General features: G+C 41.3%; 1 protein-coding gene across 3 annotated transcripts in view; it reads right to left on the reverse strand.

Annotated features, from left to right (window-relative positions):
- Positions 1-5451: 5451 nt before the first annotated feature.
- sema6a (sema domain, transmembrane domain (TM), and cytoplasmic domain, (semaphorin) 6A) overlaps positions 5452-27401 on the reverse strand; it is a 113791-nt gene continuing 91841 nt past the window's right edge. Inside the window, exons 16-20 of one of the 3 annotated variants that reach the window (XM_031305232.2) lie at positions 24528-24586; positions 23682-23702; positions 23449-23469; positions 19850-20032; positions 5452-8283 (exon numbers count right to left, since the gene is read on the reverse strand). In XM_031305232.2, the coding sequence (XP_031161092.1) occupies positions 7121-8283; positions 19850-20032; positions 23449-23469; positions 23682-23702; positions 24528-24586 (1447 nt within the window). In that variant the 3' untranslated portion in view covers positions 5452-7120. The remainder of the gene's footprint in view (positions 8284-19849; positions 20033-23448; positions 23470-23681; positions 23703-24527; positions 24587-27401) is intronic. The other 2 variants (XM_031305233.2, XM_031305234.2) reach the window with 2 other exon arrangements.

Consider the following 27401-nt stretch of genomic DNA (forward strand, 5'->3'; position numbering starts at 1 on the left):
ATTCATATAGATTTACATATAGAGGTTTTGTTTGTAGTTGTATTATTCAATTAACAGTTGAATTGTATTTTCTGTGTTACAAATAATATGTATTTTTGTTTGACATCATTTCTTCAAATTTCTTATCCCTAACATTTTAGGGAGGTCCTAAGGTCTAAATGTGGCCTTCTCCACACTGCCTGGAATAAACTGACAGTGAAATATTGAATCCTTAATTTATTTATCTGCCTAAAAGTAATACAATTTTAACAGTCAAAAAATACTGGCATTATTTCAAAATAATAACATATCCACTGTGGTTTATTGTTTAATTGTAGAATGGAAACTCCTGCCAGGTTTATCAAACTCCCAGAAAAATGACAGAGGGCAGGACTTTGGTGTCCTCAGCTACAACTCTGCACACTGTACAGACTGAACAACAGACAGACTCTGTACACACACACACACACACACACACACACACACACACACACACACACACACACTTACACTATCACACTATCACACTATCACATTATTGTAAAAGAGACACACAGACTCCACTATGAAGCTCACATGTACTTAAACGATGACACATTAACGACAAACCAACCAACATGGAGAACAGCCATTAAGGGGCCTATTGACCTCCATTAATGACTCATGGAGAGCCATATTAATTCACAGGGGATACATTACTCAGGAGTGTGTTATTGTGTGTGTGTGTGTGTGTGTGTGTGTGTGTGTGTGTGTGTGTGTGTGTGTGTGTGTGTGTGTGTGTCTCCCTGTATTTTGACTTGAATCTATGCAGGCTTTTTTGACAGGGCAGATGATTATATCTTCTGTTTATTTATCTGTCTATCCTGTTGTGCGTTTGTGTCTCTTTTGTGTCTGTGTCATTGTAGCTGTAGGGAAAGAAATTGGCAGAAAAATGCATAACAAATGTCAGGATGTGTGCCATTATAAGAGCAGCAGCTGTATCACTATCAGTGAGGGGATAATAATTGCTGAATGGGATGGCGCGGATTATCACATGGCTAAGCTTGTTTTGACCACAGATTGCGGGGCACTCGAAATGAGCACTGCCAGGCCACGGCCAGGGTGGATTAGAGTTGTGTTAGACTGGTGGGGGCAGGGGCTGCATGGATGACTACATGGTTTACTTAAAGGCTGGCTGGAGGGTTTAATGCCTGTCTGACTGGTTAGCTGGTCTGCTGGCTGGGTGGCTGCCAGGGTTGTTGAAAGTCTGGCGGGCTGCCCTCTGTAGCTGTCGCTGGCAGTGAAATGAGCCATCCAGCTCTTGGTCGACGGGTCATAATGTCGGGTCATGAGCCAGAGTGACTGCTACTGATTTACACTTCCATTTCTACTACAAGATTTGCAGCATACAGTGTTTATACAGCAACTGCTAATTAAAGAGCAACTCATACTTACTACTAGATTACTAGATGCATTAAAGTACTGTATTAGCATCTACCAACACTTGACAGTTTACATCAAGTAATACTTTATCAACAGGTTTCTCTCTCTCTCTGCCACTCTTAGTTGCATCTCTGACTGAGACACAGTGCAAACTATGTACACCCTTGGCTGACAGCCCTGCAATAAATCCAACTTTCACGAAGGTTATAATGTCCATATTTGTTCAGAGGTGTCAATTACCCTTCTTTGGTCATTTTGGAGGCTGCCAAATTGTATTGCGTTATACTGAGAGGTGTTCCTAATGTTTAATCTACCCTCATTAATATAAATGGGGTGGACAAAATACAAACACCTCTTACGTAAGAACACCTAATAAACTGGCTAATGAGTGTACAATTTAATGATACCCCAAAATCATGCAAAACAATATAATTATTGTTGTAAGCAACTGGACTTCACTGAAAGGAGATGTTGTGTCATGAAAGTATTAACATATCTACACAAAGTGTACATGGACAACTCTGGACATTGGAAGTTAACTAACGAGATTTATGACATAAAATAGATAATGTGATTAACTCTTGTCCCACTCACCACCTTAACAGTGCAGGCTAAAGCAACACAAATCTTGAACAGACACTGTCCATTCAAATTATCCTTAATTATATCATCTACATTTCCCATAATGCCACAAATGGAATCTTAAACTAATAAATGTAGCAAACACAGTGACAGCTAAATTCTTATTTTTATATATTATAATTCTCGTACTGTTCTGAATCCACACATCAACTTTGTTGAGCAACAATTCATAGCATTAAGATAACTTATACATATCTTTAATACTCTATAACACTAATATTACATGGATACCAAATTAAAGACAAGTGAGAAACATAATATCTGGTCTCTAACTTAAATGTGCTGAAATAATGAAACCACTCAATTACATTAGGACGGCGGTTTATATTACATTAGTATTGACGCGGGTTAAGTGTCATGCGGTGAATTACTTGCATGTGTTTCAAAGCTATAGCCTGATATCTATCCTGACTATGACATGCTGTCTTTATCTCTGGGACAGACCACACAAAGATGTAGGTTTCACCTGTTTTGACCCCTTAAATACCGACCTTTGAGGTCATGAAGCCGCCGTCTGACTACAACTCTGTGATAAAACCAGCTCACACTTGCACCACTAGATTTGATTGTGCTCATGTCATGTTGGAAAAGATGTAGTGGTGAATATCTGAATCTTGATCTCTGAGTAGTACAACAACACACGGGTGCCTGAATGGAGACTGCACAATGCGGCATTGTGAAGGCAGCGACAGGCCTCATTAGCTGCACCACATCCTTGTTATCTGATCTCCATGCACAGTCTGACTTGTACCAACTTATGACTCACCTCATAGATCAAAGGTATGAGTTGTCAACTTCCTGCCAAAGCTATATTTCCTGACAAAATGATACCAAGGATGTGCTTACATATGAAAATGGACACCTTTATTTGATATTCTGGTCAATGTTAGTCAGCACTGATGCATCGAGGATAAGGCTGAGTTTACGGTATCATCAGAACTTGAAATTGAGGTGGGTGTTTGCTTTATGACGACTTGTTTTTTCTCTGCCAGAAACTTGCTGGCCATGGCTCCTATTATATTTTCAAAATTTAAGCTGACATTAACTCGGGACAGCAGAAACAAGTTGTAAACACAGCATTGACATCACCTTATAAAGTGTCAAACTTGTTAACTTTAAAACTGAACTAACAGAAAATGTAACCCACTTTTTGGAAATTGAAATTAACTTCTAAATAGTTTATTGTTTTTCTATATGGGATTAAATGGATTGCCCAAACCTTCACTACACTTCTAATACCTCTGTGGACAATTATACATTATAGTTTAAAAGGTGATTTTTAGAGTGCCTCCTGTACCAGTCTGCCAACAGAAAGCTGCCCCCAATCTCCATCAAATTGTTTGCTTCATTTAACCGACAGGATCAATAGTACCATACCTCGCCCCTCTGCTCATAACCTAGTTTTATTTTCACTTATTAGATATAAAGTTAAAGAAACAATTTCACTTCTGTTTCAAGTACTTTCATCCACTTAGACGTGCTTTGTATCAGAAGTAGAATCTTATCCTGAAGAAAAGTTTCTCAGATCTCGAGGGGTTGGCGGAGGTTTTACAAGCAAAGAAAAATAGTGTACTTCACAAAAGTACTAAAAGCACTATTTTTCTTAAAATGAATTCCTAATTGAAAGAACCTTCAAATCCTGTGTAAAACTCTGGCTTGGTTTTCCCATAACAGTGTTGCACTTATTTCAACAATTAAAGATGTTTCAAGTATAAAGATAACCACCTCAGGCAGAGACACAAGTGGAAAAAGTCAAGGACATATCATCATCTTCATGACAAGAATTTTATTTTATTTTTGTTTTTTTTTTATTACATTTTGCATTAAATTAAAGAGTTTTTTTTCTTTACAACATACATTAAGCTGTGAATCAGATGTTAAGGAAGTGGAGAGAGTAGGGCAAAAAACTGTGACGTCACAATATCTTACAAGCTTACAAAGTTCAAAAGGTTGAGAAGTTGAGAAGAGAGTCGATTTGCATCTAACAGCAGTGTATTATAACAAGGGTGAAAGACAAAAAAGGCACACACCAAAGAACCTCACTGTTCACAGCAGCCTTCACAGTCAAACCCAAGTCCAGTCTTAAAAATATTCAAACCCCACTGACATCAAACGCTTGATTTTACAGAATCTTAAATGCACCCACAGCTAAATTTACTCGTTTTAATTTCATTTAACCTTTTGAACCTAGATTTTCTTGTTCACATTCTGTGTGGATACGGCAGTTCTCCGAGGTGACAGCCAACACAACTGAACATTTCTAGACAAGAAATATTTAGTTGTAGATCAGCATTATTTCAGGCCTGGGAAAGTTGCTGGGTCATGCACTCCTCAATACACTGGAAGGTGTAAATAGGGCCTTGTAGTGCCCAGTAACCAGTCTACAATGCAGTGCTATTCTGGAGTAAACACCCCCTTCATACTAATCTTGGGTCATTTGCACTTTGAAGATCATAGCTTTAAGTAATCCCTGGGATAACTGTCTCAACTGACCCCAGAACATGTTTCTGAAGCTCCTCCCGGTTCTAGCTTTGACCCAATCTGTTGCCGATGACCCCGTCATTTGCAACCCAACCCTGCAAGCGTATATGTACATGTGTTAGTCAGGTCACAGATCCTAAACGTTCCTTCTCACGTTAGCTGTGGATTGAGACATAGTTGGCTTTCCTCCGATGAGAAACAGACGATTGCTTGATATCAAGAAAACCTTTACCTATCTACACATACAACACTAAGAGAGTGCTCCGTTGATTTAAGTGTTGGGGGGGGTGTGATCAATAGAAATCCTCAAGTAAAAAGGAAGTGAAAACAGAAAAAGGTCAAATTAGTCAAACTCTCAGCCATTCATAAGGCTTTGATAAGGAGAGTTAGTGAAGCAAAAATAAAAACTACACTTCCTCAAACTGTGTTGTCTCTTACAAAAAGGGGGTTAAATAAGGTACTTTTTTAATATTGTTGTTTTAAAATGTCAAAGTTCTTCACAGGAACCAGCCTGTTTATGCAACTGCCTAACAACTGAGTGTTAGGATGCACGAAAGAAGCCTAGAACTGTTAGTACACTGGGTGCTTATGTGTATCTCACACTGTGTTTGCTAGTGTTGCAGTGCACCACAAAGATACCCATACACTGGCCTTCTCAAGTAATAAATGTTAAATGTTCAGTTAATCAGTCAACCAACCATCACTCCAAACCAACAGACAGCAAAAAAGTAAAAACAAATACCAGGACTTTAAAATTGTATAAAATATAAAATCAAAAACACTCACAACGTCTTCATCGACACTGCCAGCACAACATAAAGAGTTGCTTTAAGCGCATTAATGGCACAATCAGAAATGAACCACAAAGATGCTTGTGTATGTGTGTGTGTGTGTGTGTGTGTGTGTGTGTGTGTGTGTGTGTGTGTGCATGTGTATTTGGGTGTGTGTGAGAGAGAAAGAGTGAAAGAAGAAAGGGAAATCTTCCTTTTCTCTCTTCCCTCTAGATTGTAAGTGTGTCATGTCTAGGGACCAGAATTACAACAATAACACCTACATTCTTTAATTGCATTTTTATCAAACCAGGGAAATACGATGATGTAAGAAAAATAAAAAATAAATACTACAAGGAGACAAAGTTAACAGCTATTAAAAAAAACATTGTCACTACTTTAGGGTGTAAGGCACAAATTTACATGTGGAAAAAGAAGCAGATGTTTTTTGTAGTTTCCTTTTTCACCTGCTCATTTGCGTGACGCCGCTAGAAAAGACGATACGTTCCTGATGGAGGCATCGCTCTGTTTGCTTGCAGCGTCACTTGCAGCTTCTTTCTGTGTGTGTAATGCAGATTCCCATTCTGTTGCTGCAGCTGCTTCTCTTATATTTGCAACATGCAACAGTGAGCTTTGATGGCACCGGTAAGCCAGCAACCAATCAGGACAAATGTAACCGACTCACACAAAACCACAGTGCTGATTGGGGGCGTGGGGTAGGTGGGGCGATGCTCATTGGAGGAGTAAAAGGGTGAGATTCAGGAAGTCTTTTTTATGATTGCTCAAAAACAATGGAAATTCTGGTCCATGAAGGTAAAAGTCCCTGTCTGGCACAGTTTAAATAAATATCTCCCCTCTTCACAGAGGTCATATATATCTCAAGCTGCAGGTCCCACTGAGAACACAGAAAGACCTAGTGGACATTTAGTCATCAAGAAAGTTCTACAGGCTCCAGTTTCATGACTTTAAATATGTTTTTTTTTTCTCACACTTGATTAATTAATATTAAAAGATCTCTTCTCCGTCCTCCCTCTCTCACTCTCTCTCTCTCTCTCTCTCTCTCTCTCTCTCTCTCTCGCTCTCTCCGAGCCTAGAAAGTCTTTTTTTTCAAAAGCACTTAATAAAAATAAATACAACAAGCTATTAGTATTAACAGTCATGTGTTATTCAGTAACCAGTAGAGTAGAAGATTCCTCTGTCACAGGCTTTCAGTCAAACCCAGGCAGGACTTGATTGCTGTAACACTGAGAGGCTTTTTCACAGTTTCTGACAGAACTCAGAACAGGCATCTGTCCTTTCAGTCCGAGCTCAGTCTCTCTGAGTGCTTGATTTCCCAGTCCTCAAGATACTGTACAACGATTATTCTCCAAACCCCCTGTGCTGTCTTCTTGTGTGCTTTTCACCAGCGTGATAAAGTATCAAGTCAAGTCCCGGTGGCCAAAGACACCACAAACAAGAGAGCCACCATCTTGGATGCTACAGGGTGCAGTTGGATGAAATATTCAGGACAAGCGTCATCTTCTTCTGTTTCAGTAGCACATGTTCCCATGTGTGTTTACAGAGGAACTGGGAGCCAGCCAGAGCATGTGCTCGATGACAGCAACAAATGACGACAACCATTTGTATAATATTTACATATTTATATAAAAAGAAAGTGTTTTCTTAAAAAAACTGTTTCATTTTTCACTGTACTGTACACCAAAAACAAACAAACAAAAACACTAAAAGGAGATGCAAGTTGTACAGTATTCCCTGTTTTTTCTCTCTTTCAGAAAAAACCTTTCGCTTCTGTCCGTTCACATTGGACTGACTGGATAACTAGCTGACTATGTGCAGGAGTCACTGGACTTGACTTTTGTCGAGAGTGAGACTACGGAGGGTTTTGGGGGGACATCAGGCTTGAGATATTTGATGCCCGTTCGAGGCAGTGAACCGTAGGAGCTCATTCCAGGCTGCCGTGACAGAGATATGCCCTGTGCTGTCATTTGTATGGAGTCCACCCTCTGAGGTGCAGGGGGTGGCGTCTCCATGCGGTTGAAGCTGTGATGTCTCGCCAAATGGGAGGAGTTAGATGAGTTGGTGTTGTGCCTCTTGAGAACGGAGGATCCGGAAGCTCCGGATGCTGATCCTTTCCGGAGTCCATAGACTGATGAGTGGACCTCCAAGCGTTTGCCCATCTGTGGGACAGCCGGAGGGACGGTGAGAGAAGCCTCTCGTTGGGGCACACGTGGCGGCAGCACCCCATCTGGATCTACCATGTTGAGGTTGTGACAGGGGCTCTTGACTGTCTTGTACTCCAGGGTGGCTCCCTGGTCGTCCATGACACTGTGGCCCATGCTGAGGTCACTATGGTGGGGCTGCTCCACATACTCATGCTGGTAGGACTGCTGGTGCTGCTGCAGGTGAGGCTGGAGCTGGTGCTGATGCTGCGGCAGAGGCAGGACTACCACACTGGGGATGTGCCCCGGAGAGGCCCTCAGGGGCAGGTCTGTAGAGATAACAGGGGAGCCCATTGGTGGCATGTCCTTGGTGCAAGCGTTGATGAGGTTCTGGTTCCTCTCCCACTCCCGGCTGCCCCGGCTTGGCTTACGACGTGGCTGCATGGGGGTGGATTCAGGCGTTGGCAGAGCAGTGAGGTCCAGGTGGTGCTGGTCTGCTTTTATCAGCATCTTCCCATTTGGTGTCAGTCTCCCGTTGTGCATCAAAGGGGTGAGGATTGCCTCGGGTCGACCGTCTTTGGCCTGTGTCTCAAACAGGCCCGTCAGCTTGGTCACACTGTTCATGGATCCTCGGCGGGAGTGGAGGTGGTGGCTGTCCTTTTCCTTGCGGCCTGTCAGGTCTATGTCTCGCCGCCGGTGGTCACAGACACAGTAGACAATGATGCCAGAGAAGATGGCACCCATGGCAAAGGCCAGGATGACAGCGATTGCCAACAAGGTCACGGGAACTAGTTGGTCACGACCCTTCTGGTAGCTCTCACGGATCACACCTGCAGAGAGACGTGGAGATGACATTCAGACTGGCAGACAATAATTAGAGATTATTCTGCCTCTGCTGTGTGTTGTGGGCACTTGTTTCTAAGAAAAATAGAGCTGTTGGGAAAGATGCTCATTATTAGACTAACCAAAAAATAGAAAACAATATTGAATTACAATAATCAAAAGATATTTTCTGCATAAAAAGATTAGAGGTTTAAATCATTTCATGAAAATACATGCAAATGAAGCTGGGTTTATCCCATCATAAGGAACACCTTTTCAAAACGGGCACAAATAGTAGCGTGAAGTAGCTACATTCAATATTTTCCAAAAATCCAATCTCAGATTGAAAATGTGTTTTGGAGGGGCGATTATGATTCACATTTTAAATCCTAGATAAAACCCTCTGCTGAAATGAAAAAAAGATATGAGTGCAGATAAAGGAGCCCAAAATACCCGAACCCTTTCTTCTCATAGATGCAAATAGGAGACTTTTCATAAATCTTGGATCCAATCTCATGAATCACAGAGAATACATTAAAAAGCCTCTGATTAGGCGCTAAATCCAATGAGCTGTGTCATCAGTGTCTTATGAAAGCGCCACTTTCAAAGACGCGCTGCGATACGGCCAAATAAAAGATAATTCAATAAAAGCAGCTATGAAGTATTCTATTGGTGAGAGAGTGGGAGCAGCAGGTTAATAAAATAAAATAAATAAATAAATAAAATAAAATGGGGTCAACGACAATCTGCACACACATACACACGTGGACACATGCATCTCCAACACACACACACACACACACACACACACACACACACACAGATGATAACGTCGAGCCTGTTGATGAATGTAGACATCTAATGCAGCACTCTGTTCCTTGGGTTAAACACAGCCGAGAGATTTATAATGCGTTCACACATGACCTACGGCCAACACAGATCAGTTACCACAGACAGAGGATTAGGCAGGTGGGCTCTATCACGTAAAAAGCTCCCACAGTGCACTGCTGGTCTTGATAACGTGACTCAGTTACACGTGTATACTCCAATCATGGTATATATTATTCACCGTACAGTGCATACATGTGGAAGACTTAAATTCTCTGTGCATGCTGTTTGTGGTCTGAGGTCATAAAAACCTGTAAAGCTGTAAAATGAAAAAAAGGATGGAAGCTTTCATTCCCACTGGATGATATAACTAAGGACAATAATCTGATATTCATATGTATGAATGGAATTCAACGTCACATAATCCATTACGATACTATCTATACGTCTCCTCTACAGAGAAGGTGTTTACAGTGAAACTATGTTCTAAAATAAGCACTATGTGGGTGATATGATTTGTATAACAGCTATGACTGTATCCTTTTTTGTTTCACTTCTTAAGGATCGATTTTATTGACTTGTATTAATAAAATCTTGTTTTTATGACTGCCTTGTTTATGTCTGATTTTCATAACAGCAAAGTCAAAAATATATATAAGCGACCTACTGTACTATATAGAAACATAATATTACAGATATGTAAATACAATATATATATATATATATATATATATATATACAAATAAAAACAGCTACATGAAAATAAAAACAGCTACATGAACATGGAAACATAATGCATTTGTTTTGTTTGCCCGCAGGAAATTGGCAAACGAAATACAAAAATACCTTTTTACAGTATGAGCTGCAAACATTTCAGTTGACAACAACATAGAAATCAAAACAATTGTCAACAAGCAGAACACTTGCAATTTTGTCTGTTTACATGTTGCTGTGTGCACAAATCACTTCACTTTTCTTGCAGATAACCATAAAAGTGTTTCAATTTGCTCTATAATTTTCCAAAAGAAGATGAGACAAAATGAAATGTTAGTTGCAATAATTCTGTAAAATCCTGAAGGGGCTGGGTAATCGTGTTTAGGCTTTTCAGCTCATCTGTGTCACCGAGGACACACTCAGAGAATATCTTCTTTCTGTGTCTCCTCAGCAAGACATAACACAGACACAGAGACAACATGGTAATCTGTTCTCATGGAACCGAAATCCAGACTCTCTTAAACTAACATCCATAATCCTTGCTTGCTGCAGTCATACATCATTAGTCCAAAGACACGACTTAAACCACGTTTTCCGAGCTGAAATGAATCACTGAGCAAAGCTTGAGTCTCTGCTTTGACTTTAAAGCTCAACCTGCTTTAAGAGAAAAAGAGCAGTTCCTCATTTGTTGTAAAAACAAAACTTCACTTTTCTCTTTAATAGAGTGCTGACAACACACAGCTCAGCCGTAACTCATTTTATGTTAAACAAAGGGGTAACATATTTATTTTCTGGCCAAAATCGTTTCTTATCAAGGACGTGCCCTGTTTTGTAGATAATGTCAGAAGTGATGAGTGCTATCTGCAGTGAAGAATTAAGGGATGACATGTGTTATGCTGTGGCCTCGTGTGACCAAATGGCCTGTCTGACAAAACATCTGCTTCAGATCTCATAAAGTAACTTCTGAGAACGAGAGAGATACTTTTCCTCGCTGCTATCTTTCATTTTGCCCTCACTTAGATCTTTTTTTCCCACTTTCTGCTACTTCTCTCCTTTTCAGAAACAGTGATTCACTTTTCTGACTTTGTTCTTGTTTCTTTCACACTGTTCAGCTTCCATATGGTAAGTGTTCTATTCAGTGGAAACTGGGAGAACTCTAATTATAACCTTGTGGTCTTTGTGAATTATCATCCCTTGGCAGAAACCACAATGGTGACATGTGGCGTTTGAGGGCTGCTGGGTTAAGCGCTTCTGTGAATAAAGAAGCAAAGGAAGAGGAATATAGCTTTACTTGAGGTGAGGAGCCCTGAAAATCTCAGAAGAAAACCATTTACGTAGGAAAATGAAAGTGCAGGCATAAACAAATACTTTGGCAAATCTCTCTTTCTTCCATAATCCTTGTTAAATGTAAATACATTCATCCATCTTTGTCTACGATGCTTACGTGCTGGAAGAGCCGGTCAAAACTGTTATGAATTTTCATGACAGTGAATTTATCGCCGCTAAAGGTTAACCTCCTTCGACCGGGGATTTAGATTTCACATTGAATAACAAAGACGGAGGGGAGCAGAGTAAAATGGGTGTCCATTTTGGTGAAGTAGGTGAATTGTGGAGCTAGATCTTTGTCTTCTATTCCGGGTGTCGGAGCCGACGTTAAAGCCCTATTTAATCTGCACTGCATGGTTCTTCCTGTCTTAAAAAAAAAAAATCCTTTCTTTCTTTTTCTCACTTTTTCTCCCCTTCCATCCATCACTCATGTCTGTCGCACTCACACACACTTCCAGAGTCCTTAGCCCAAGACCTTGGGTAAAACACAAAAGAAAAAAAAAAGATCAAACTTTGAAGACTTCCATCTTTCATGTTAGGAATTGTATCTCATCTTAACATCAAAGAGAATTTATGTAGCCACAGAGGACATGGGAGCTGTCTCTGTCGAATCAGAGGACTTCAGGTTTTTGAATCAAGGTGGCTACGTCGCTGATTTTTTGAGGCCTGTTTGTGATCTTGGCAAAACTTGTCAAAACTTTCACAACGTGACCTTGAAAACTATCAAAGTGTTGCTGAAATCCACAGATTTTCTGCTTCATTCTCATCTTGTTGAGGTTCTGACTGTACAGTGACTTATAATCGTCTGGTTTCAACTATTTCCTCTCCCCCAGAATGCATCACGAGGCATCCTGCAGTTCGACACTTCTTTCAGCGGTTGAATTGATTTGAATTTCACACCGCCTCGGGCCTCAACATTCAGATATTAAACACATATCTCAGATACTGAGATATTTCTCGCTGTCAAAACAGCCTGAGTCCACAACACTTACTTGTAAATCAGAAACATTGTAATCTGCTGTGACTGGAACTGGTGAATGCTCTCTTTCAGTCTGTCTGACACACACCCTTACACTCGTTTAATCTCTTCAGAAGCACCAACTGAGCCCACAGAGCTTGTCTTTGTGTTGGTGTTGGGGAAACTTCAAAGGTAGTTAAACATCACAGAGAGGTTACGGAGAGGGCCCTAACCTCTCACTGCAGGCACTTACACAAAGACACTGTCTGCAGAATGATAAAAATCTTAATCAGACTTAACTGCTCTCATTGACGTGTCACTTGTTGAAAGGCAGAACAGTAGACCTTGACAACTAATGGAGGAGATTAAAAGATAAAGGAGAAAAGCAGAAAAGGTTGCCTTATATTTACTCTGCTTCAACTGAAATTTCTTATTTGCTTTCAGGCACTTGCTTGTTGTCATCTTGTAAAAAGGACATTACTGTTTTGATGCAAGCAAGCAATTCATTACATTCTATTAAATCCCCAGTTAGGATATTATCCCATTAAGTCTTGTGTATGTTTATGTTCGAGATGCACTCGCATTAATGGTGTTATTCAATATTAAAGCATTCATCAGACAATCGAGAGTCAGTGCACAGCATACTGATGAGCCAGTTAAGATATAATTAAAGCCCTAATTATATCATTCTGCACCTCAGGTATTAACACCAATGTACTAACCTATTCACCTCCATGCATACAAACTGAAGTATTTAATACTCAAAGGAAATCAACCTGAATTACACATCCTTGGGAAAATGTATCATCATCTGTTTGATGAGTAAATTGACACCAGCACTGTTTGTATGAATAGACTTGTTAAAAGGTGCTGCCCAGCACAGCTTCAACAATTAATCCAATTATTTCTGAGTTTCACTGCTATCACATGTTGACATATTGAAGACGGAAGCTCCCTGACAACACTGCAAGTGTTGAAATCATAAATCATAATTTATAAAACATTGTGGATTTTCCTATGGAGAAAAACTAGTCCGAACTCCTGTGAGCTTTTTCTTTAGTGTTAACTCCTGTTAATGAAGGGCCTTTCAGACCAAAGGCGACAACGGTACCGCTGTGCTCCGAAACCCATTGTTTCGGCGCCACGACAGCTTTTTGCTGCTTTGAGTAAAGTGCTGGTGCAGCGGCAGTGCACCGCTGTGCTCAGAGTTTAACCTTGTTAAACTTTGGGCGCAGTGCGCTGTAGATTTGTGCTGTATCCAGTGGCAAGCGCAGCACATGCAGAGTCACTGTTATACAGATGTTGACCCACTAAGAGTATTTTATCATGCTATAACTGCTGAAAATGTGTGTCAAGCTTCTGACTTCTATGTACGACTAAAGTGTAATTCATCCAGTTAAAAATGCCAGCATAGATAATCATTCATAAATGTTTTAGGTATAAAACGAGCCCTGCGTAATCCTTCCAGAGAACAAAGACTCTTGTATCTACTTGATGAGTGGCTCACTTGTGGACATTGTGAACATGACCATTTAAAAATAAGTTCAAAGCAGAATAATGACAGCTGAAAATGAGTTAGACAAGCTTTAAGAGCACAAAAAGATGAGCTGCTGTGATATGAGATTCATTCTCATGTGGCCAAAAAGACAAAGCAAAGCTTTTGTATGAGCCAGCAGTGGCAAGAGGTCTTACTGAAAAGTGTAACCAAAACATTAAAATGTTAAAGTGAGCAGTAAATGTGTGTGAAAAAACAAAAGCGGCCTGAGACAACAATAAGCTAATCAGTGGAGGAAATTATGGCTTATAGCTTGACGTCAGTCAGGAAAGTGCGTAACGCCGGGAAAACATCCAGTACACTGTTTCTATTATGATTCACAATGACCTGCAAATAATTCTTCTGCCTCACAATAGCATATCACATTCTTTGGCCAGTAAGAAACAAAATCATGCTGTTAAAATACTAATGAAGGTGTTACAATGACAGGAATATGAGTTGTATGATTATTTAATTCAAATATTACTTAGCACTTTTCTTTTTCTTTGCTACAGTGCAGACATGACCACCACACCAACTTTTAACCTAAATCCTATCATCCTTTCTTATAGGATTAACCTAATTCCTATCATTCTACTGCATAGGCATATAAAACTACTAACATAAAATTACCCAATGAGGTCGCCCTCATAGGCTCCTGGAAAACGTCAGCATCCAAAAGCATCATCTGACAGTGAGCAGAGTTCATGTTAAACTAAAGCGTCTAATCTTGACGCCTTACTTCCAAGGACGGGTAATTTGAAAATAGAGGAGTCTCCATAATCAGACAACCAAGAAATTCTTCTTCTGGCTTTTTATGCTCACTAGTGGTAGAAGAAATAAAGCTGAAAGGTAATGTAATAAGTGTGATAGCTGTACTGACTACGTTTAAGAAAAATGGCTACTAAGCGCTCTCTTGTTCCAGTTGGCACTAGTTTGTTTTGGTTTGGTTTGCACATCAGTGGTTAGACAGACTCTAAACTACACAAGTTAACTTTTTTTTTCTTTCAACAGTACAGGCATAACTGGGTTTGCAAACTTGCCAGAAAAGCTAAGATCAACATTAAAGGTCCCATGGCATGAAAATTTCACTTTATGAGGTGTTTTAACATTAATATGCATTCCCCCAGCCTGCCTATGGTCCCCCAGTTTGACGTCATAAGGAGCAAGGTTACCTCCCCTTTCTCTGCTTTGCCCGCCCAGAGAATTTGGCCCACCCATGAGAGAGGGATATCATGGCTTTCAAACGAGCAAAGTGGCAGTTGGTCAAGGCCACACCCCCACCCTCTACCTTGTCCCCCCCTCTCTCCTCCTCAATAGCTACAGACACAGAAATGGCACATACTAAGGAAAGCTCATTGTGGGACTGGCTCTAGTGGCTGTAATTCTGCACCAACGCTGAATTTCGGGAAAGAGACTTCAGAAACAGTATTAGGGGACCACTAAGCATCCAAAGAGCACCATGTCATGGGACCTTTAACAAATCAGCTTTTTTAGAAGAATGTAGTCAAGGCAGTAGAGGTTGAATTCACTGTGTGCATCATGTTCATACTGTGCATTGTTAGGAAGTTTGAAACCAGAATTTTACTGTACAAAAAAAAAGATATTTTCTCTGCTAGTATTGGACGTATTTGACAGCCCCAATAACTACAGCTAACATTCAAGATTGACATGGCATCTCCAATAATGATGCCTTCCAGAAAGTGAGTTGAAGTGAAATGCTCAGGCTATCAAGACTTTATGGCATGAAAATAATAGTGCTGCATCCCTGTGTAAGCGGGGTCATACTTTCTCTCTTTCATGCCAGCCTCACCTTGGCACACAGGTGTCAGAGAGCTGCCTGCAGCTGAAAATAACCTTTGCAGAGCAGCTGTCGACAGTTGGTATTAGATGGTATAACCATGAAAAATACATTAAAGGAAATCATATCACTCAATAAACTACAGAAGCTCTTGTCTAATGGCTAAGAAATATTAAAATGCCATGATGTTGGAAAAATACAGTGGTTCCTCAGATTTTAATTCAGAAATTAAGTTTCTGTTTACCACGATGTAAACACTGCATTGTCTTCCGTCAATAGACACTTGTGAATACAATACAATAAAACAAAACCATCTCACCAGACAACCATGTCTCCCACCTAGTCATGGTGAGAAACATCATTGCTACCTGGACATCCATTTTCACAGGCAATGTTTTATCTAGTGTAGGAACTGCTATATTCAGTATATATACCACATGCAAGTCATTGGGGGGTGTTCGGGGTGGATTATGGGCGTACAGAGATTATGACACCAGAGAGCGGGGGTTCACATCCTGAGTCCTGAGCAACAAAACACTTTGGTTAAAGTTAGGGAAAGATCATGGTTTCGGTTAAACGGTAATAAAGTAAAACATCCTGTCTGGTGCTTCAAGTCACTAATGACTTTTTCAATACTTAACCACAACCCACATTTTCCTTAACTAAGTGCTTTGAGTGCCTTAACACAGCCCCCGAAAAAGGGTTGCACCAGACAGTTTCAACCGAGATAATAGCATAAAATAATCTGTTCTGGGTTAAAACTGTGGCCCAGTATAAAAACAAATGACCGAAAGGGATAGAGAGAAACACTGTTGTTCACTCTGTTCAGCAGCAATATGCAATATCTCACTATATCTTATATCCTCTCCTATTCCCCTTTCTTCCATCTCATTGTTTAATTCTGCCTTTCAGCCAGTTTGTCTATCTCCTATCTCTTTGCTCTCTCCCTTATAACCTTCACTGCTACATTATTGTCCTGTTATGTTTAATAAATCTTTATCATGTGTGTTCCTTTTCTCTCTCTCACCTTCTCCTCTCCCTCATTTCCCATGTCTCTTCCCCTGTTGTCTCTTTCCATACCTCTTTTCTTCCACCTCTCCCCGTTCCTTCTACCCTGGATAGCTGCTGTAATGAACCCATAAATTGGAGCGACACAGCGGTGGCTACAGGTCGGTTGGGGGAGGGTGAATGTAAAAGGGGAAGGGGGTGGGGGGATTTGAGCCTGACAGAGAGAGAGAAAGAGGTAGAAAGCAGGGCAAGGATTCATTCCTGCAGACAGCAGAAGAGATATGACTCCAGCTGGAAAAGAGACAGACTACAAGGGGAGAGATGGAGGAGGAGGAGGAGGAGGTGCAGAGATGGAGGAGGAAGAGAGACAGAGAGAGACAGGGGGGAGGGGCGTTGGGGGAGGAGGCTCCATAAATTGGTTTCAGGAATTAATTTGCACTAGGTAAGGTATAGCCTTGGAACATGCCATCCCAGTCAGATGAGAGGTCCTGTGGAAGGGAGACTGATCACAATGGCAGCAGATGGTGGAAAGTGGCGGAGCTGGGGGGTTATGGGGGCCAGGGTGAGCGATGGGAAGCAAAGGGAGAGGTGTATGGTAGGGTGACAGGGGTGGAGGAAAATATAACAGAAACAGATGAAGCCTAGACAGACAGACAGACAGACAGACAGCCAAACAAACACCAAGCTCAAATGTACTGTGAAACACAAGCGGCCACCTGGCAACTGCGATGGTCCCACTGGAATGTCGGATAATGATGCTGCTGGGTGCTAAATATCATCAGTGTGTGAATACTCATCACTTTGCAACATTTGTAATTACTCTGGTGGTGTCGGGCTAATACATATTGGCAGCACTGTAATATTCATTAGCAGATAAGATTCCACAATGTCTCAACTGCAAATGAAAAAGTTGGGGAGTTATTGTAATTTATTTTAAATCACAAACAAGCTTGCAAACGACTTTGGATATGAAATAATGCATTTTTACTTAAGCAACAATTATTTTTTTTTACTTAATTTGAGATTGATGGTATGGTTAAATGTTTGTCCCTTATTTCTTCTGTAAAATGGGCTGTATGGATTTATCTCTGTGGCATTAAAATGCAAAACAAAATAATTTACTTAGTTTCTGACTTAATAATAATTTCTCATATATCGATTCAATTTTCACTTTAACATATGCAGTTTGCTAAGTTTTCACAGTACAGTTGACACCTGAAGCCAATAATACTGAGGGCGACAGGAAGGAAGAGGAGGCAGGATGGGTGGAGTGGGAAATGAATACTGTTGACTGTGGTGCTCAATTTGCCATGAAAAGCATTAAGCTGCATGGAGGCAAAACTGTGCTTAATCCCATCAAAGCAATCAAAGGCAGGAAAAAGGCAAATATATAAATAGCAAAAAAACACACACGCAGTATCAGACCAAGCCATGCAAAATATCAAGAACTGCTCACAAGAAACCAACACAAGAAAATCAAACGAATCTCATCAGAGCTGACTCGTACATGTATATAGAAAAAGGAAAAGGAAAAGACTGTTGAGCTGAAATTGAAATAGAACTGATAAATACTGAAACAAGCTGCAAAGGTGTCTTATAAAAATCATAATAATAATGATCATACAGAAAACAGCAGGAAGCATTGTTTTGAAATGTGAAGCCCTGTTGCAGTTACCTGAGCTTAGATTGCCCTTATCCCCCCCCCCCCCCCCAGGAATGAATTGGCCCCACCAAAAAAAAAAAAGATTCCTGCAACTTTTATGATTGCAAGATAGCTTTTAGCTTTTCTTATGTTTGATTTTCAAAGTGTATCATTCCTCACCATTCCTTGTGAGGCTCAAGTAATATTAAACCTGCTCAGGTAAAGGCAACAAGGGGAGCGACAGCATGTTGTGTGATGCTGGCTGTAGGCATGCTGTCTGAAGTGCTGCCACCATTGTGCTTGGATCTACCCACTGGGGCCTTACTGCTTCCAGCTGACAGTCACTGTAGTCACTGCCTCTGTTCATTCCATAGACAGGTGATACTGGAGTATGTACTGTGACAGACTGAACCACCTCCTTTCAGTGTTTGAAATTATGAGAGACGGTATGTTTTTAGCTAACTCTCACATAACATGTGAGTCGCATCACTGATGGTGGTAGTGCATCTGACAAAAATATAATATATTATGCGTGTCAATCTTACCTGTCAACACCTACCGCTGTTGTGAAGGTATTTCCAACATCTCCTCTAAGACTCCTTTAACCATCTGGATGAAAGAATATTTTGTCTTCTCTTTTTTACGGTGGAACAGACAGAATACTGTTTTAAATTCAGATGGTTGGAGGAGTCTTTGGAAATATTTTCAGAACAGCGGTAAGTGATCTCAAATGACCCTCTGTCTTTGTCAAAGATCACTGGGTATATATTTTCATGAAAACTGGATGCTTGGTGGTGTGACACGAATGTAATGTTAATACATGAGAGGCACAAACTGAGGCTAGTCGTCAGCATGAAAAAACACTTCATTGACAAAAATATCTTAGTCTTAGCTTATTAGCTGCTGTTTTTCTCTCTGTCTCTATATACAGTCTGTCTACAGAAAGTCCCTACTGTGAATGAATCACCATTATTAATAATCAATATCTCCTCAAGCCCATGGTGACGCTACCTCTAATAGCATGAACTATGTAATTTAATGCTGCAGGGACATGTTGCATGTTGTTTTATTGGGATCTGTAATAGGTATATCTGTGTCTGTCTACAGTGACCTTTTTTTTTGTTACTTCCCCTCTCTGATGTGTATCGTCCTACTCGTCTCCTTCCCTTCTCTCCTTTTATCACTGTCTCATTTATCCAGCGAGCGAGCCGTCCTTGAGGCGGTACAGCATTAAGAAGGTTGTTAACACAGGAGAAAATGGCGTTCAATGTCATGTCACTGTGTCGCAAAGCATGACAGAGCCGGGGCCCGGGCCATCGTCTCCAGGAAATAAATACATCGCCATTTTCCTTTTTAGAGTGTAATGGTCTGGATATTACATCTCCTGTGGGACATTACGGTCCATGGATAATAAATCCATCCTACAGAGTGTGCGTTTGAGTGTTTGTGTGTGCGCACGTGTGTGTAATGAGCGCGGCATGTGTATGTGTCTGCATATGTATGTACTGCGTAGGTGTGTTTGCGTATGTTTCTTTGGGGGGTTTACGTGCACAGTGTGAGGCAATTTGTCCCCTAAAGAGAAAGTGATCCACTATCTCTACACTTCGTCAGCTGGAAGCAGCCAGGTAGCTGTAAATCTCAATTACACAAACCCCTCCCTCCCTCCCTCCCTCCCTCTCCTCCCCCCTCTCCCTCTCCTCCCCCCTCTCCCTTGCCACAGGTGACAATGGACCAAATTGACTGCTGACTGTTCCAAGGCTTACCATTGACTTCTGGCTGAGTCTGAGAGGGTACAGCTACGTAGGGGTCCTCCCCTTTGTCTGAGCTCATGGGGGGGTCCTTCCGCTCCACCATGCGGCCCCGCCCCAGGGGGCCCTCGGCGGCCTCGGGTAGGGCCGAGGTGGGGAGTGAGAGGGTGTGGTGGTGATGGTGGCGGTGATGGTGGCCTGCCGGACACAACACAGGTTAGCCAACGCTCGAGGCAGACAGGGACAGGCTACAGTGCATGTGAGCACAGGCCAGCAGGGGTGCACATACACACACACACACACACACACACACACACACATACATTTATTCCTCCTTTGAAGCATACACATGGACACAGATACACACACACACAAGGACAGCTGCTAGGCTGTGTGCGGCAAAAAAGTGTTTCTCCCTGGTGACCCTGGGCAACTCATTAGCAAATGTATGTGTGTATGTGTGTGTGTGTGTGTTTCCCAGGATAGACAAGTTCCTTTTTTTCTGTCACTCTCTGCCTCTCTCTGCCTTCCTCACTCTCTCCCCTCCTGTTCTGACTGACATGTCAAAGCTCCGTTGGGCCTGTCAGAGCAGAGCAGAGTACAATGGCATTGCTCCACAGTCACCATAGGGTGCCTACCTTTGATATGAAGGACAAGAGACAAACTTTCTTTCCATTGATTCTGTTGAGAACTCTGCCTGTAAATTTTCTTCAACTGCAAAGCACTTCTAACTCTGTTTATGCTCTTCCCTACTTTTTTTTTTTAAGCTTTCTGTTACTTTGAATCTAACTTTTCAATCAATTTTGTAGAAATGTTCAATTTGTTTTGATGTACGCTGTTAACTTAATTCATTAAGTTGGTTTTAAAGGTGAAACAAATAGTCGATTGAAAGAAACTTAAACGACAATTATTTTTTTTTTTAAACGGAACAATCATCAATTTTAAGTCCTTTTTCAAGCCAAATATTCTCCAGTTTCAGCTTCTTAACTGTTAAGATTTGCAGCTACTCGTTGTCTCATGTGACATTTAACTGAATATCTTTGTGTTTTGGACTACACTTTAGGCTTTGGGAAAATGTGCTTGTGAAAAATGCAGATTTTTGTGACATTTTATAGACTTATTGATTAATTGAGAACATAATTGACAGGATTATCAGCAACAAAAATAATCATACTGTAGTCCCAAATTTGTTTCTTCTATCCTCCTCTCTCATCCCTCCTTTTCTTTTCTTTGTTGTCTACTTCTCTCATATCCTCATAACCCCTCCACTTCTGTCTTATCCTCTCATTTCCCATTTATTCCCACTTTTCTTGTTTTAAACCAAAGATCTCCCAAATGTTTCATATCCGCACAGCCGGTTATCTTTATTTAGCAAGGCCCTTAGCAACATGGCTAGATCAATCATCAGAAATATGTCATTAACAGCTGATGAATTTTCTCTGATTTGACTCCTCCCTGTAATTAAATTCCTTAATGGCTAAATGAACTACTGGCCAATAGTTGAAGAGGGTATCGTAACACAGCCAGGATGTTGCACTGATAATGAAACTATAACAAGACTAGCAAACGCAGAATGTCTCTCTGTGGAAATGTAACTGCTTTAACACCTTAAAGTGACAATCGCAACAATGTAGTCTTTCATCTGTGGATGATGGATCGTACCTATCTGCTCCCCGGCTATCACTGCACGCCTCCCAAACAAAGTGTGTTTTCCTGCATCCACCAGTTTATTTTAGAACCATGCTAATCACATTACCATCCCACATGCTAACACTTAAGCCACCCTACACAATTTTTCACAAGCTACATACTGTATTAAACATAATGTATTTAAGTCACACGTTAAAGAAAAATCCACCCAAGATGAAGAGTGACAACACTCATCAACAACCTCTGTAGAGCTCAAATTCCCAATTCCCATTGTGACACGCTCTCTCCACGGAGGAGGTGACAGCAATGTGTGTGTGTGTGTGTGTGTGTGTGTGTGTGTGTGTGTGTGTGTGTGTTTGCAGATGTGCGCGTGCCTTTTCAATATGTGTTTATGCTTGTGTTTGAAGAGGGGAAGGCATTTCAGGGGGCTAATGTTGATGCTGCTGGTAGACTACGCGCAACAGACACCCACACACAACACCACCCAGAGCCTCCTCCTCCGTGTGGCGTGGCAATCATTAAAATGATTTATTTAACTATTGGCCCAAGGCTGAGAGATTAGTGTGACAGGCCTATTTTATAATTCATTCCCCAACCGCCAGGGGAAGCGCAATTCAGGCAGATGACACACATAGAGAGAGAGAGCTCGGAGCCTCAGAGCTCCTCATCGGATCAGGGGGGAAAAAAAGCCCTAAACTGCCGATGGATGCACATCCCTCTCTTTCTACAGATTAAAAGAGAGGCGAGGATGTCTAGTCTGGAGTAGAGGAGAGGAGAATGAAGAGGGGGCATTTATTTATCTTCCACCGACAGATAGACGGAGGAGCTAGGGCAATGGCTGAGACTTTGTTCGTGGGGTTGTAAACTGGGTGTTGTCTGTGTGTGTGTGTGTGTGTGTGTGTGTGTGTGTGTGTGTGTGTGTGTGTGTTTGTGTGTGTGCCTGAAAACACACAGCCAAGCCGGTGGGAGCATATTCAGCACTATAGGGGTGCACACCAACACAGATGCTTTTTTTCTGACCCTGGATCTCCAAAAGGAGGGAGAATCACAGTGGGGGTACAGCCACAGGGGGGTGAGAGAGAGAGAGAGCTGGGCTTTCTGGAACAACTTCAAAATATCTATTCTTGTCATTCTGTATGGATCTGACTGTTTTGATCTGGCAGCTGTGAGGTATCGGTGTGTGTGTGTGTGTGTGTGTGTGTGTGTGTGTGTGTGTGTGTGTGTGTGTGTGTGTGTGTGTGTGTGTGAGAGAGAGAGAAAGAGAGAGAGAGAGAGAGAGAGAGAGAGAGAGAGAGAGAGAGAGAGAGAGGGAGATTCACTGAAAACCAAACTAATGCACTCTCCTTTTAGATAAAAACAAGATAGATGTGTGTGCTATGGATAAGAGTGACATCTGTTTATCATTCTTTAAAAAGACTTGAGTGATGAAAATGTTATCAGTGTGATTGTGATATTGCGATGTGTGATTAGGAGAGTATTTGCGGGTAGAGGCCAGCACCAAAAATTTGTGTGCATGTTTACGTGAGCCATTTTCAGCAGAGTCTATGCCAAATGCACATGCTTGGTGGCAGTTGGCAGAAACATATCTGATCTTTCCTGACTCTAAACAGGCCGTTTAATCTCTCTCTCTTCCCCTCTGTTCACACATCTCCTGCTAAATGTGCACACTGAGGCATTTTTTCACCATCAACGCCCTAAACCACCAACAACCAGATCCATCCAATTAGCGAAGCAAAGGTCAGGGCTAATCAATGATATTGCACAGGGGATGAAGAGGAATGGGCAGAACAAGGAGGGAAAGGAGGTCTGATAGAATTAATAGAATCAGCATTAAAGACTTTTAATTCTACATGTATAATCTGATTTTTAATTCTATGTCCTTTATTCTAAACACCAAAGGGGCTGGATGAGGGGAAACACTATGAGAAGTAAAATTGACCGACCGTGCTTTAATGTTTCATTACCTTTGTAACTGGAGGGAATGTCTATCAAAAAGAAGGAGCGAAATGAATTCAGTTAAAACCATGAGTCATTAATAACCCGTCTTTACACATGTAGGAGGAGTTTTAATTTCCTTGAGAGGGGATGATTGATTGACTAGATGAAGAGGTGTGGCTGAAGTTAAAGAGTGAGGGGAGATGAAATGCAGCGCCTGTCTTTTATTTGATTGCCTCTATAGTATATGTGGGATACTTACCGTTCAGCGCCACAAAGGTGTCTGGAAGAAGAAGAAAAGAAATTAGGGAAAACGTGTTATTGCTTGCAGTAAAAAGAGCTTATGCTTTAACATGATCAAAAGCCATGACTTTTGAAGTAATTCAGAATCGACTGGCTGCTCGATTTTTTCCTAACTTTGAATCAGACGTGATCTATAGCTTCTACAGCTAATGAAGGTTCAACGCTATGGCTTCCCTTCACTAAACATACTGATGAAATTCAAGGGAAAATACACAGCCTTCATTTACTCTAAGTAAACAGTCCAAATTTAAATGAAATGGACTGAGATGAGTGATTTGAGTACAAATGTTTTGAGGTTTCTCTTAAAACTGAGCAGCTCAGTATAATACCAACAGAGTATCACATTTGATGGATCCAAAATCCAAATCCAGACATGAAAAGAGGCCTTTCAAGACCTTCTGGGCTGACTTGTTCTGTGTTTCAAAATGAACCCTGTGACTGCTCACAAGTCAAATCCCTTCCTTGTGTCCCTGAATGATTGTGTTGTGTTTTTGTTGCGAATGGCAAGAAGGAACCCAGTTTTTGCCCAAGTGGACACAACACTTTATTGACCAGGGGACCAGAGAAACGGTGGGGGGAGGACAGAAGAGGATGAGAGGGGAAAGGGACAGATGGATGGAAGAGGCTGAAAGAGAGGATTGTGAGGGTGGAACAGACGGGGTAGAAAAAGGTGACAGCAGCGAAGAAGGAAACTGAGGGCTGAGAGAAGAGGGAGACTGAGTTAACAGAGAAGAGAGGAATGGTAGGGGGTGGAGGGGGGTACAGAATAGAGGAGGAAAGATAAGAGTGAAAAGGGCCTGCTTACTTTGGCAGTCTCCCAGGCCATCTGTGTTACCATGCTCTACGTCCTGCTCAAAGGCTGATCTGCGGGGAACAGAGACATCATGGTCAGCGGCGGAAAGCAGGCCAGGCCATGCAGGCTCGCCACACCTAACAAAGTAACAAAGCTATAGGAAAGCTTACTACAAAAACACCAAACACAGCGTGCCCTATGCTTGCACACAGTGTAGGCTGCAGAGAGCCCTATACTGGAACAAAATCAAAGAAGGCCTAAAATCAGTGGTTATGAGGAATGCTGGCAGGCTTGTAAATCCATAGCTGGCAGAAGACTCATTGCCAGAAGTGTTGATATAAATAGAGTTATGTTGTATTTGACTGTAATACAAACTTCATCTTATGTTGTATAGCTTTAAAGGAATGGTTCGACATTTTGGAGAATATGCTTTTTCGCGTTCTTGCTGAGAGTTAGATGTTACCGTTCTCATGTCAGTATGATAAATATGAAGCTACCGCCAGCAGCCGGTTAGCATGGCTTAGCATCAAGACTGGAAACAGGGTAAACAAAAAATCCACATATCAGCACCTGTAAGGGACCGTTTCGTATTTTCATATTTATGAAATGGACCACCGGAGGAAAATAGGGGAGGGTCATGTCTTTTATTCTTTGTTGAGGGGAGGGTCACCCAACGTTTTTTAGTCTAGGGGGGAGGGTCACCCAACTTTTGTATTTATGAAAACAGCAACATTTCAAAGTAGCTTGTTTGGTGCATACTTTTCCATGTAGATCTCAGTCTCGGCCCCCCATCGCTAGCAGATGGGTCTGACCCAACAAAAATCGCAACATGACAACAATACAAGTTTGGTGTTGCTTTCTTTGAGAATGCAACACAGAATTTCCCACACATAGACAAATTTGTGGCGGTGCGCCATACAATCAACACCGGCCGCCACATATTGCGTTTCGTTATTCATTTTTAATTTTTTTATTTAAAACACGTAGCGTATTCATTCAGCTGCATTTCCTTTCCCTACTCTCCTCCGTCTCTCTGTCGCTCATGCGTCTCTCACACACACACACACACACACACACACACACACACACACACACACACACACACACACACAGATACATACACAGCCCCTCCCCCCATGCATTGTCTCCATCAAAACGAGAGAAAGACGGCTGGCGAAATTCACAAGTTCACGAAAGGTTGGTATCTCGTGAACACCTTTACACAATCACACATTAAAAAGTCCTATAAAAAATATTTTATATTCTGAATACAATGTTGTCAGTGTGTTAATGTTGGAGTCCCGACCCGACCCTTAGCAAACAAGCAATTGCGCCTGCTTTAGAAAGTTAACTAGTCGCAAGTTTGCGGTAAAATGCAGTTGGGTTGTCGAAGTCAAAACACTATATGTAGCAGTTGTGAATCAAGTAAACTTATTATAAATAATGTTATGTCATTTTTTTACTCTTACACTGAATGTTTGCTGCCTCAATCCAGATGAGTATTGAAAAGTATTTTCCGCAACTGAAAAAGGCACGTGTTGAGGATGAGGACCAGCCTGAACCAGAGGTATCAGTCTAAAACAGAGCTGAACAGTCCGACCAGTGTAATTAGTTATGTTATTAATTTGTTTACAATATTTTCAGGCTTCAACCAGTCCTGCTCAGGCAGAAGGACAGGGTCACTGGGAGAGAAAGAGATAGATTCGTTAGGCAAGAAAGAGTAGGAAAGGAGGACAGCATCCAACAGTGTGTCCTCCTCAGTTTCTGATACTTGATTGTTACGAAAATAAGTATTTCAATTTTCAATCAATTTTTGTAAAAAACGGCCCATTTTGGGGCTCTAAATAGTTGATTTCCCGCATAAAAAAGTCTCAGTTTCCAGTTGTAGTCCCAATGAGACAACCTGTAGTGGGAAAAGTTCTCTAGTGTTGCTTTAACTTTGAATTTCTGATTGGGCGGGCCAGCTGTCAATATGGGTTATTACCCAGTGTGCTTTGTTGAATGGTCTCAATGTTTTATTGTTTTATTTCATGTGAATACTTTACTAGAGGAGTAACTTAATATTTGAAGTAATGCAGTAATGTAGTAAGTGTGCATTTAGTTTTCATGCTTATTGTGTTTCCACAACAATGTTAATGAGTAAATCTACTGAAATAGCCACCATAATAGTAGAGTGTGGTGTATAAGATGAGAAAGCAGAGGTTAAGTCATCTACGTCATGGTTGTAAAAAAACAGCGGTTATCTGTACATCTTTGCCAAGTGCAAATCAGTACAGAAGGCATCAACAAATTGTTGGGCAGGGTCATGCCTTTTTTCCCAATCATTTTGTAGGGTCATAGAAAAATGTATTGCTGGTGAAGGGAGGGTCAAGTAAGTTTGGACTAAAGATCCCAAAATTCCTCTGGTAGCCCTTTTAATAAAAATGAACAGTCCCTAAATATAATAATATAAAATAAAGGTTTTTTTTTTTAAATTATTTTCTCCTATTTATAATATAAGTATCTGGCATCATCTAGGTCCAGTAGAGATATGAGGCTTTAGTCCCAATCACATGGGCGAAGACCAGGGCAGTGATGGGTAACCATGCTTGAGGGCCATCATATGACACAGAGGGAGAGGGTGAGAAAGAGGGATGAGAAAGAGGGGGCTGAGAGAGTTTGAGATGTTATTTTCTGATGCAATCTGTACAGAGACCCGTTTTCTTCCTGAAAGACCACCAAGCAGGCAGTAAGGAGATCTGTGAAACAGAGCGGACCAACTGTCAACCAGGATCACAGTCACGCATGACAGCTTTTCACAATTCTCCTCAGCTCCCCCCCTTGCTAGTCCTCCTCCTCCTGCCTGTCCACCCGCCTCTCATCTTCCTCACCCTCCACTGGTCAGAA

Source organism: Sander lucioperca, chromosome 2 (assembly GCF_008315115.2).
Source record: "Sander lucioperca isolate FBNREF2018 chromosome 2, SLUC_FBN_1.2, whole genome shotgun sequence".
Taxonomy (NCBI): domain Eukaryota; kingdom Metazoa; phylum Chordata; class Actinopteri; order Perciformes; family Percidae; genus Sander; species Sander lucioperca.